This window comes from Pezoporus flaviventris, unplaced genomic scaffold, assembly GCF_033815535.1.
Source record: "Pezoporus flaviventris isolate CSIRO_AGI_PZ_B2104156 unplaced genomic scaffold, CSIRO_AGI_Pfla_v1 ptg000176l, whole genome shotgun sequence".
Taxonomy (NCBI): Eukaryota; Metazoa; Chordata; class Aves; order Psittaciformes; family Psittacidae; genus Pezoporus; species Pezoporus flaviventris.
Window position 1 is genome coordinate 617,501 of NW_026892724.1, and position 11,802 is coordinate 629,302.

Consider the following 11,802-nt stretch of genomic DNA (forward strand, 5'->3'; position numbering starts at 1 on the left):
GTGATATCCCAAAAGTTCCTAAACCTGAACCTCCTGCACCAGAGACTAAGGAAACTTCACCAGAACGTAATTCAAAGAAGGAGAGAGAGAAGGAAAAAGAGAAGACTCGTCAAAGATCCCCAACTCGGTCCAAGTCAAGGTCAAGATCTCGATCACGTTCTCCATCTCATTCTCGACCAAGAAGGCGTCATAGATCACGGTCAAGGTAGGACTTCAGTTTATCTTGATACAAAGGTTGAGGACTGAATATTTTCTTCTGAAGGTGCCACTTAATGTAATGTTCTCAGGTAAATAGTGATGTTCTTAGGGGAGTTGAGCTATGGATGTTTTAGGCCAAATGAGGAAGATATTTTTAGTGGATAAATGTGTTTGGGTGTTGTTTTCTTCTTGTCGGTTCATTAGAACATGCTCACAGTGACTAGCGCTGACTGGAGGAGGAATGGGGTGCTTACTGCTGAGTATGGCACTTGTTAGATGGCGAGACTTGTGTAGCATTTTTAGGAGATAGGTTTGGTGCTGAAGGTGTAATTACTTGAACTTTCCTCTTTTGAATTGTTTTACTATTTAGTAGAGAGGTGTTGGGAAACTTCAAGCACTGAACTTCAAGTGTCTGAATATGTGCATCACAATCTAAATGCTACTTCAATGTGATGCACTTGGAGAAAAGCAACTTCCCGCTCAGTGCCCTGAGGATAAATGTCCTCAAATCTGAAAATTAGATAGTTGCTTTTCATTTGAATTTCTGATTATGACAGGTCTTACTCCCCTAGAAGGCGACCAAGCCCAAGACGACGGCCGTCTCCAAGGAGAAGGAGCCCTCCAAGGCGAATGCCTCCCCCCCCCAGGCACAGAAGAAGCAGATCCCCTGTGAGGCGGTAAGGTTCCCTTTCTTCGAGAGAACTGAAAATGTTACACCTTGAAAGCTGAAGGGGAACATTAGTTGTGAGGAATGTGTGCTCTCAAAGATCCCTTGTTTGTCTCATACTGTCAGGCATATGATTTGAGTGATGTAAATCTGCAGTGTCTTATTTCATAAGTGTGTAGTGGGGAAACATAAAAGTATCTGTGAAACAATTTCTTTTGAGTTGAAATAGTGATGAGAGTTCCACCTTTTTGAAAAGGGCCATTTTCAGAATAACTTTCCAACGGCTCTGGATAGCTTCAGTGTAGATTGACATGACACTTTTGCTTAAGTCTGAACGCTTTTCTTTTTTCCCTTTGCCTGGGGAAGAAATCAGGACAAATTGGATTTGCCTTGTTGGGAGTTTTTTAATTACGACTTCCATTTCTATCACATAAAATTACAATCAAAATTCAATTTTGATGTGAAATGTGTTTCCTCTTCATGTTCTTAAAAAAAATTCTCAAGGTCTGGTGCTGGAGGTTACATTTATGACAGCATAAGCAATTGCTCTGGTAGCAATGATCTGAGTTCTCTTGCAGAGAAAACTGTATACTTCTGGCAGTGTCAAAACAGACATTTGCCTTCATAGGAAGACTAGATTCTTACCCTCTTCATAGGAAGAGAATTAACACGATGCTTCCTGTGTACAGCAGTTGTTCTTTTTCCAGGAAGCAACAGTTCTTCCTTTTTCTGACAAGGTGATGACTGTGTTATATTTTTTCCTTGAGTTTATAAATATGTTCATTTCACACAAATGGGAAAACTGTGGAAAGCATCGAACATGTATTTTGCAAGATGTACAAGAGCTCCCTTTCAGCAAATGTTTATCTCACTCAAGGTAGGGTTTCTTTTTTCCAGGTTCTCAGGAATTCTGCAGCCAAAGGTGGATTCTGCAGGTACACAATTGCAACAGAACTTGCCACAAATTTTGCCGCAGAATTCTAGAGGCCCTGCCTTTTTAAAATTACAATGTAAAGATGACAGACTAAACCACCAGAATGGAGAGATGGGTTCTGAGTTGTTAAGTTGTCTGAAATTTGTACCTCTTGGTAAAAAACTTCTTAGTGTACTTGCACACTAAACTCTTAAAAGAGATCTGTTGTGAAGATCATTCAGTCACATGTGCTAACACGGAGAATTCTCTTAACCATTCAAAAGTCAGAGAGCCCAAACAAAACTAATTGCCTCCAGGACAAAAGCTTAGTTGTAGCCTGTAGATTGACAGAAGGCAAACAAAGGGAACACTAACAATTAACTGTGAAAGATTGGTTGTTATTTTTTCTTCCACAAACCAAGTGTTGAAGGCAGTCCGTGTTTCAGAAGTGCTGTTGTATGTGGCTCTATATATATGTGCTTGCAAACAAATGTAACTTTGTGCTCATGCTCAAACGTTTAAGCTGGCTAGTCAGAATCTAATGTTACCTTTGATTTACAGGAGACGACGGTCATCAGCATCCTTATCTGGCAGTAGCTCTTCCTCCTCCTCTTCACGTTCCCGATCACCGCCAAAGAAACCACCTAAAAGGACTGCGTCAAGTCCCCCTCGTAAAACGCGTAGGTTCTCTCCTTCTGCAAGCCCTCCTCGGCGGAGGCACAGACCATCCCCACCAGCAAGCCCACCTCCAAAACCACGCAGGTCTCCAACGCCCCAGCAGTCAAATCGTGCAAGGAAAAGCCGTGGCTCCGTTTCACCCAGCAGAGCATCAGGTGATGAAATAAAACTTGTATCCCAGCAGCTCTATCATTTTGTGCTTTTGTTTTCTCAATGATGGTGTGTGCAGTTTGTCTGACAGAAAAGCATGCAGGAATGTTAAGAGCTGCAACTGAGTTATTTTTGACTTTGTCTTTCAGCACCCAAACATAAGAGTACTGAAAAACGAGAGTCTCCTTCGCCAGCACCAAAACCAAGGAAAGCAGAACTGTCAGAATCCGGTATGGCTCTTGCCTTTCCATGCTGGTTTTGTGTGGGGCTTTTAATCAGAGGTGTTTGTCAAATAAAGGCAGTGTTAAACTGCTGAACCCTCTTGGAAGACTAACATTCAAAGCAAGAGTTTTCAGACATATAAAGGTGATCACTCAGACCTTTATATCCAAGCTTTCTTGGGGAAAAAAAAAGCTCAGCCAAAGTGTCTTCGAGCCTCAATGTTATCTTGAGACTGGGGGAGGGGGAAGGAGATTGTTTGATGATCTACTTCAGCATGACTTTGGTTCTGTGTGAATAAGGCACATTTGTATATTTGATTTAAATATTCTGTCCATGCATGTACCTTTTCAGAAGAAGATAAAGGAGGTAAAATGGCTGCAGCGGACTCTGTTCAACAGAGGCGTCAGTACAGAAGGCAGAACCAACAGTCTTCATCTGGTATGGATGATAGAGATTTCCTAAAACTGCATTTGTTTTAGTTTACTTGTGCGGGAAGTAGTTAGCAGTTAGGTTCAAATACTTACTAAAATTATGCACTGCAGTTTTGTTGCAAAACTTAGTTACAGATTTATCACCTGTAATGAAGTCACTTCAGCTGCTGCTCAAGAGAAATGAAGTATAACTTCTATAAGTTAGGATATCTCTCTTGTTAATGGATTTTGATAAAGTTGCATTTTTAAACTCTTGGTGACATACACCAATGTTGTTTGCTGTGGATTACCTAATCTGTTGTTGCAATAGGTTGTTTCCTAATATTTTGGACTCTTTTATACTTGAGATCAGTAAATTAACCTGGGCTTGGTATGGGGTTTTGTTCACTAATATTTTTATAAGTAACTGCAGTTCATCTTTTAAATTACCTGGCTAGTCAAATTTTATGTGGCAAATTAAGTTGCTGCAGATGTTTTTCCTCAGCTCTGATGGATATATTTGTCACTTGAAATAACATTTTTGGTTGCGCTGCTTTTAAGTAGAGACTTCTTAATTTTGTGGGAGAGGAGGTTAGTAGTTTAAACTGCAGTATAACCCTAACAGCAGCTGTGTTAATAGTGTGAGAATCATTTTCCAGAGAGTGATTCTTCTACATTTATAGATTCTGGTTCTTCATCTTCATCTGAAGAGGAAAGACCTAAAAGATCCAATGTGAAGAATGGGGAAGTTGGTAGGCGCCGACGCCATTCCCATTCACGCAGTCCATCACCGTCTCCACGCAGGCGACCGAAGGAATCCTCCCCTCGGTAATTCTCTCTTAAGTTGAGCATAACCAAGGTCTTCTAACTGTTCAGTTAATGCTGCTGTTTCTGCTATGCAACTGTCAACAAAATACACAGCAGAATTGTGTCCAGTGTGCCCAACCTTGTTTCAAGGTTGCATTTCTGTTATGCTTGTTTGGTAAGAATTACTGTGAACGTCATTTGAATGTGTTCATTCTTGCCTCAAATACATGGCAGATAGATTTGTTCTGTTTTGTTTTTCCTCCACTGCTATCAGGATGCAGATGGAAAAGAGGTGGCAATCACCAGTGATGAAAAGGTTGGTTAGAAATGAATCTGTTAAATAGGATTTGCATATGGAATATCATTTAGATAAACTCTCATTTATTTTGTCATAGATAAGTACTTGCCATCCTTTGTCCTTTGGACTTGCACACTCATAGTAAGGTGAGGGAAATTTGGGGTGATTCCTTAACATGTTAAGGAGCACCTGCTCTGTTTCCTTCATTTCTCACTGTGTTAATTCACATAAGCTGTAACAGCTAGTCACACCAATGTTATTAGCATCTGCTGATGCCTGAAAACAGCTGAGTGCTTGTACTCTTCAGGAGGTTTCTTACTCCATTTGCACGGGGTTGTAAGGTGAGTGGGTGGGCGTCACCTTATGTTCTTGTTGCTGCTGGCGTTCTGGCTAACAGCATTCCATACGTTTGCAACAAACTATTTAAGATCTTGATCTTCTGGGTCGCAGATAATTGTCATTTTCAAAAGTCTCATTCCTCAATACATTACATACTTGGAACTACTAATGGTAGTAGACTAGTAGTGAACACCTACTTTATTTTCTCTTGTGTAGAAAGTATTGTTAACACTTCTATTTGTGAAATAGTTTGCTCACAGAATACAGGGAGGTGCAGGAAGCTGGGTGCTTGATGGGTTTATTAATCTGATACAGTGACCATTGAGAGCAGCCTAATGAAGACCTAGCTAGAATATAGTCACAGCATGCATGATGTATGAGATTAAGGATGACTACTACAAATGCAAACCATTCTATTTATGGATCTTGTCAAACAATTCTAAGTAAAACACTCGAATTCAAAGATCTTAATTTGTTCTGCAGCATACTAAATTCACCTAGGGCCTCCTGTGTGAATGCACGTTTAATTAGGACTGCCATGACATTTCAAGGCTGGTGGGTCTTCGCATCATAAAAGTTGTTTTTTGAGCAAACTCTTAACTGTAAAAAAGGTTTAACTCATTGCCCTGGAGAACAACCACCAGTGTATTTGAAATCAAATAATTTATATAGCTGAGCTGCTTTGCGTTTTCATTACTCTTGTTTTGTGCTTTATCCAGTCGTTTTGTCTTAATTGCGTTTTTGAAAAAGGAATGTTTTACTTTAAAAAAAAATACTTTCCTGGACTTTCAAATGGAAGAAATATTTTGTATTTGATGAAAAATCTCTCCTCGCTGAATTTTGCTGTAAACCTTGCAGAGCAGAAAATGCCTTGTTTTATGCATAATCCAGATAGCTGCACTTTAGCAACAACTTTGATTTTTTTTCCCTCTATTTCAATAAGTAATTTTGGATCTCAGAGCCATAGATACAGGCTGTGTCAAGAGTACAGATTCACACTGTCTAATCTGGTCCAACAGCAAGACTGCTGCTGAGGGCAGTTCTGTGCTGCTGGACACAGCTGGGCATTCCAGGTTCTTTCCTGGGGTGGGATCTAGCAGGCACATCACTGCATTACAACAAAGAGGTGGTTTTGATTTTTTCCACTCGTAGTTCTAATAGACTCTCATGTTGAAGTGCATGCACAGAATCACTTGTACAGTGAAAGCAGAACAGAAATAAATCTCATGTTAAACGTTACTGAGCCATCCTTTTCTCTCTGCAGCAGGAGGAGGAGAAGCCCCTCACCCCCGCCGGCACGGCGGCGACGCACCCCTTCCCCTGCCCCTCCACCCCGGCGCCGGCGCTCCCCTTCGCTGCCTCGCCGAAGGTAATGTGCTGCATTGTATCACAGAGTGGGGGCTTCTGCTTTTTTGACTGCCAGCTAGGACATGGAAATAGAAATGCCACCATGGAAACCGAAATGCCAGGATAGCAGTTCCCTGATTCCCAGCTTAATGAGGGGAGTGTAGTTTTGCTGGTGAGACTGGATGTGGTAGGTGTGTGGCCTGGTTATCATTTGATTGCTGTAGCAGATACTGAATAACACCCATTCAGGTGATTCTGAAAGTTTGGTATTAAATGAAGTTTTAAAGGGTTTTTAGAGTTCTTTTTCCCCACAAGGCACTTGTAACTAATTCACATGCTCATGTGGCACCTGAACATCTGTTTTTTTCCATAGGTCTCCATCACCACCCCCACGCAGACGCTCACCTTCTCCACGGAGATACTCTCCACCAATACAGAGGCGATATTCTCCTTCACCACCGCCGAAGAGAAGAACGGCCTCTCCTCCTCCCCCACCTAAACGGAGGGCATCCCCTTCTCCACAGTCCAAACGCAGAGTCTCCCATTCACCACCACCAAAACAGAGGTGCTCACCCACTGCTAAAAGGCGTTCTCCTTCGCAGTCTTCCAAGCACCGGAAGGGATCTCCTCCCAGTAGGTCCAATCGGGAAACACGTTCTCCTCCACAAAACAAAAGGCATTCACCTTCACCACGGCCTAGAGCTTCTCATACCTCTGCAAGCCCACCACCACCGCGAAGGGGAGCTTCAGCTTCACCCCAGAGAAGACAGTCTCCATCTCCAAGCACTAGACCCATCAGGAGGGTTTCAAGAACGCCAGAACCTAAGAAGACAAAGTAAAAGAATCTATCTTTGGTGGTGGTGGTTTTGTGAGGGTTTTATTTTTTTTCTTTGGTTTAATGCACTGAGACTAGCAAAGAATTGTGATAAAAAGGTTCTCATGTCTTTAGGTTCCTCAAGCGTTGGTGGCTCTGTTGGGTTCCACAATCATAATGCTGATTTTCAGAAGCTTATTAGGTTGGAAGCATCTACTAGAATAAAGTGCAGCACAGGAAGGGCATTGAAGAGGCTTTATGCAGAGTGAGAGGGGTCTTTTCATAGCACAGCAAAGCACTGGGATTGAGCAGGCGGAAAGAAGTTTGTGAGTTTTGTAGCTAGCTTTGTTTAAAAGTCAGTAACGCTTCTCATTAGCTCAAAGCCATTTCAGAAGTGGTCATCCAAGATAAACTGCTAAAATTCTAATTCTACATGTTTTTATTTTGGTGTGTTGCTGTTCTTACAAGCAGGCAGTCAAAAGTGCTGCTGGCCTCTTAATTTGTTCAGAACGACAACGTAGCTGCATGTGATATCTTGCACTCTTTCTCCATTGGATGAAAAAATAGTGTTGCTTTTCTCTTGACTTAGTGAGGTTATAAATTAGTCATATGAAAAGAAAGGGAGTAATCTTTATTTTCTTGGTTTGCCTCTTAACATCTCTTAATTGTGGCTCTTGTGTTTTGAAGGGCTCCAACGCCAAGTCCGCGATCTGCAAGACGGGTGTCTTCATCACGGTCTGCATCAGGATCACCTGAGCCAGCACCCAAAAAACATCAAGGACCTCCATCTCCCACTCGGTCTCGTTCTCCTTCTGCAAACTGGTCACCTGAAAAAAAGGCTAAAAGCCCAACTCAGAGCCCATCACCTGCAAGGGTACTTGTTTGTTAATAAAAGCAGTGGTGTTTTGGGTTATGTGACAAGTTACTTTCATGAAGACTTAGCTGCTGAACACCTCTGAGGTTATTCATGGGGTGGGGGAAATAATCCTTGGAATAATTTAATAATTTAAAACTTCTTAAAAAGACTTTGTAACATGAATTTTTCAAAGCTGAGGACTGAGTTGTAATACCTGTTGAATTGTTTGTTACAGAATTCAGATCAAGAAGGGGGTGGGAAAAAGAAGAAGAAAAAGAAGGATAAGAAGCATAAAAAGGATAAAAAGCACAAGAAACACAAAAAACATAAGAAGGAGAAGGCTGCAGTGGCTGCAGCAGCTGCTGCTGTGGCTGCAGCAGATACCACCTCAGCACAGGACGACCAGGAAGCTGAGACAGAACCCAAAAAGGTAGGAATTTGGTACCTTGTTAAGAGTCCGGTATAAGAGGATAGATGGGGGTGGATACACCATGCTCTTCATGTCCTAAACTTGTTTCAGAAATGGAGCTTGGTGTCTCTTGGTGCTAGGGGATGATTTGCAACACGGGGTGGGGGGCTGCAGCCTGGGTCGGCTCTCAGTGTGTGAAGAAATGCTTTCTCTATTTGAAGGAAACAGAAAGTGAACCAGAAGACAACCTTGATGATCTAGAAAAGCACCTGCGAGAGAAGGCACTGAGGTCGATGAGGAAGGCGCAAGTGTCCCCACCATCCTAGGCCGAATCCTTTGATATAATGTACATTTTATTTGGTTTGTACTCAGAATTCAATTTCAAATTGCTAAATGTGTTTGAGCTTTAGAATATAACATTTGTTGTAATAATTGCTAGGTTGAGGTTCACCATGTACAAAGGGCATGGATTTACATTACAAGAGGTGTCCACAGTGTACTAGTGACATTCTTTCATTGGCAGTCAACATAATTTCATTTAGAGTGAGACTTTTTAGAAGCAGTAGGATTTTGTTTTGAAGGTTTTAAACATGACCATCGGTTCCCTTAGTTTCTTTGAAATTCAACAAAGCCTTTAGTGAGGGTCTCATTTGACTTCTTTTGTATCCACTTATGTTATGCTACTAACCTCTGTGGTTTGTAAGCTTGCCCAGAAGTAAAACCACTGCAGAATTACCAAGGAAGTACTGATCTTTTAATGCTCTCTACTGTTGCCTGTGTAGTCTCCATGAAAGCGTATCAGGAGTAGCAACATAGAATGGTACATAAATGAAAGCATGTTGTTTACCAGGACACTGTGGGTTTATACTGATGTTAATTTGGAACACTGGAATTTCATTTGTATTTTTATGTTCTTTTTTTTAAAGGGCAGTTTCCATGATCAGCAGTCCCAGAAAAAATTCCTTCAGTTCCATGAATTTTGTTTGTGAGCTGTCATTGCCCCACTCATAAATCTTGTCTCGTTACGGTTCTTCTCAATGGTATAAGCAACTTTCAGAGTGCTCTTTGAAAGGCTGAGGAACCCAAACTTTGGATATTGTCATGTTTTCACTGTTTTTTTTGTTTTTGTTTTTTTAACTAAAGCTATATAAAGCTTGTGGATTAAACAAAATAAATTTCTAAATTTAAACAGATGTTGGCTATTTTTATATGAACATTTACATTTGCTAATCAGCTTTCTTTTGTACAGGGTTAATGAATACACAGATAAGAAAAAGTATTTGATCCAGTATGCTGGCTTCTGAAAAACTGGGGCTTTTGGTTTTTAACTGCCCTGGGGCAGCAGAAACAGCCCTTGGTTAATTCAGCGATGTTCCTGTTGTGTCTGCACCCGGTCAGCTCTGTGAGGATGGATAAGCTTGAAGCAAACAAACAGAACATTTGCTGGTGGAAATTGCTCATTGGAGCAAGTGAAGTGTTTCAAGGTCTTGCACAGAATTCATGGCAGGTTTGAGTAATGTAGCTGAGGAGCTTTAGATCTGTCCACGCTGGTCTGAGTCCTGGTGCCTCGCTGCCTTCCCATAACCATGTTTGAAACGCACTGAATTGCTGCTGTTGGATTCTTTTAAAGTTTCAAGCTCTGTTTCTGAAATCCAGTCAATTCTGAAGTCTGAGGTTCCTCTGGAAGGAGGAATGGAACGTGCTCTTGGAAATTTCTGTCCTGCATCTGAAGTAGACATGATATGCACAGTGAAGTGTAGATATTTGATTAGTCTTTTTACTTGACATCATGTAGGGGTTTAAAATACAACAGGTTTATGTAGATACTGGATGGAAGGGGGGATCTTTAAAGTAGCTTCCTTCTGCACTTCCTTATATGCTGAATTCTTTGTTTCTTAGCATAAGTATACATTGTATGCTAAAGTGCTTGTAAACTTAGTTCAACACTTGAATGTTGAGTATCAGCTGTTATTAAATGTGTGTAATAAATTCCAAGAACTTTCTGGACAAACACATTTTTAAAAGTACATCTGAGTGGATTTGCTGGTTATGAAACAACACAACCCAAACACCGCATTGTGCTGATCCCTTTGCCTCGGTCCTTGTTTGCCCATGGTGTTCCTTGGTAGCACAGGTGATTCTGGAATTCAGACTGGCATCCAGTGGGTGTGCAGCCCTCCCAGGGAGCTGATGCTGAGTCTTGCTGTCATCTGGGTTTTGTGAGCTCTGTGCCTTCTAGTCTTGGGACTAACAGAAGTTCCTTAAACACATTCAGTACCTGACTGCATTGCTGCTTGTGCCTGTTTTCCTTTCCTGCTCCAGGACTTCCGTTGCCCAAGGACTCTGCCGCTGATGTGGGCACGTAAAGGGAGCTCAGCCCAGCCCCAGACCAACGTTTCTATTGGTAGGTGCTCTTTCCTCTTTGTTTTATTACATCTACCCATAAAGAATGGTTTAGATTTAAAAAGAGGAATTAAATACACTCTTCAAAGAGTGTAGCTTGTAAATCGTGTTCCTCCTCAGCCATTCATTCAAATGTTAACGTTGCATCCAGATACCAGCTGAGTGATCATAACCCTTCTTTTCTTGTGAGCTGTTGCACTGTTCCTTGCTGCCCCCCTGTTGTGTAGACATTTTAGCAATGCTAGGATAAGAGCACTCGGTGTTGGTGTCTGTGCTGTGATGCCTGGTCCTGGTGAGCTGTTGATTTACATCACTGGATTTCTGACCTGCTCCTCTAATCAAGATCCTGCCATTCAAACCTGCCTCATCTGTTCACTCGATCCACTTGGCTAACCTCTCTGCTTCTCAGGCCTTGTACTTGTGGTGCTGTAGTTCAGGGAGTAGCCATGTAGGAGGCCTCGTGCAATGCGGCAGAACCTCTGGTGCCTGATCTCACTTGCTCCTTTCTGAAGCTGCTAATGCCATGTGTTTGCTTGTTAATCAAGGCTGCCTTCCTGAAATGACAGATACACAGTTTAGATAAGGTTTTTGCTGGAATAACTCTATCTAACTACACAAAAAAATAATAAATTGAGGTTTAATTGGGCTGTGTGACTTGGGTGACAGTGAGTCCACAGGAGTGAATGTAAGGATGGAGTGAGTCACTGCAGGGCGATAGCTGGAGTTCACAACAAAGAAAGATGTGTTTGTTGTGTCAACAGGTGGGACAATAGCAGGTGTGTGCTGGGGTTGGAAGTTTATAGAGACTCAGTGTTGGATTATTAATTTTTTCCACTTCTGTGACTCTGGAAATGTGCCTGGGGAGTGAGTTCTGTGCTGACCAGCTCCTGAGCTGCACTGCAGCAGCTCCACGCTCTCAAAGTACTTCATGAAAGATGCTCAGGACAGGGGCTGTTCTGCTGCTGGTTCAGAACGTGTGGTATTCCCTGAAGGCTGATGCAGTATGAGGGATGAACACCAGCACTGAGGCAGTTCTGTGCTCAGAGCCACAGCTGTAAAGCTTCACCCACTAAAGCTAGTCCTTGCTGAGCCCCACCTCACCTAACATGAGCTTATCTCCCCTGAGGCCTGGTGAGTGCAGGCTCTGACGAGGGCACTTGGAGGAGCAGCGGGAACATCACATGTGCTTTTGCCCTCTTGACTTCATTCCTCAAACATCAAACCTGCAAATACGTGGGTTTCGGTGTAAAAAGTGCCGCTGGAGGAGCAGGAGCTTTCGCCTGCACTTGAC

The 11,802-nt window shown here is 42.2% G+C and overlaps 1 protein-coding gene across 19 annotated transcripts in view; it reads left to right on the forward strand.

The window, feature by feature from the left end:
- The window catches only part of SRRM1 (serine and arginine repetitive matrix 1), a 16,351-nt gene extending 7,054 nt beyond the window's left edge, over positions 1–9,297 (forward strand). For 9 of the 19 annotated variants that reach the window (XM_061480247.1, XM_061480251.1, XM_061480261.1 and 6 more), the window contains 12 exons: positions 2–205; positions 756–875; positions 2,340–2,611; positions 2,756–2,836; positions 3,180–3,266; positions 3,922–4,066; positions 4,320–4,361; positions 5,947–6,051; positions 6,403–6,864; positions 7,531–7,717; positions 7,935–8,129; positions 8,330–9,297. In XM_061480247.1, coding sequence (XP_061336231.1) covers positions 2–205; positions 756–875; positions 2,340–2,611; positions 2,756–2,836; positions 3,180–3,266; positions 3,922–4,066; positions 4,320–4,361; positions 5,947–6,051; positions 6,403–6,864; positions 7,531–7,717; positions 7,935–8,129; positions 8,330–8,434 — 2,005 coding nt within the window. In that variant the 3' untranslated portion in view covers positions 8,435–9,297. The remainder of the gene's footprint in view (position 1; positions 206–755; positions 876–2,339; positions 2,612–2,755; positions 2,837–3,179; positions 3,267–3,921; positions 4,067–4,319; positions 4,362–5,946; positions 6,052–6,402; positions 6,865–7,530; positions 7,718–7,934; positions 8,130–8,329) is intronic. The other 10 variants (XM_061480253.1, XM_061480254.1, XM_061480248.1 and 7 more) reach the window with 9 other exon arrangements.
- Positions 9,298–11,802: the final 2,505 nt, after the last annotated feature.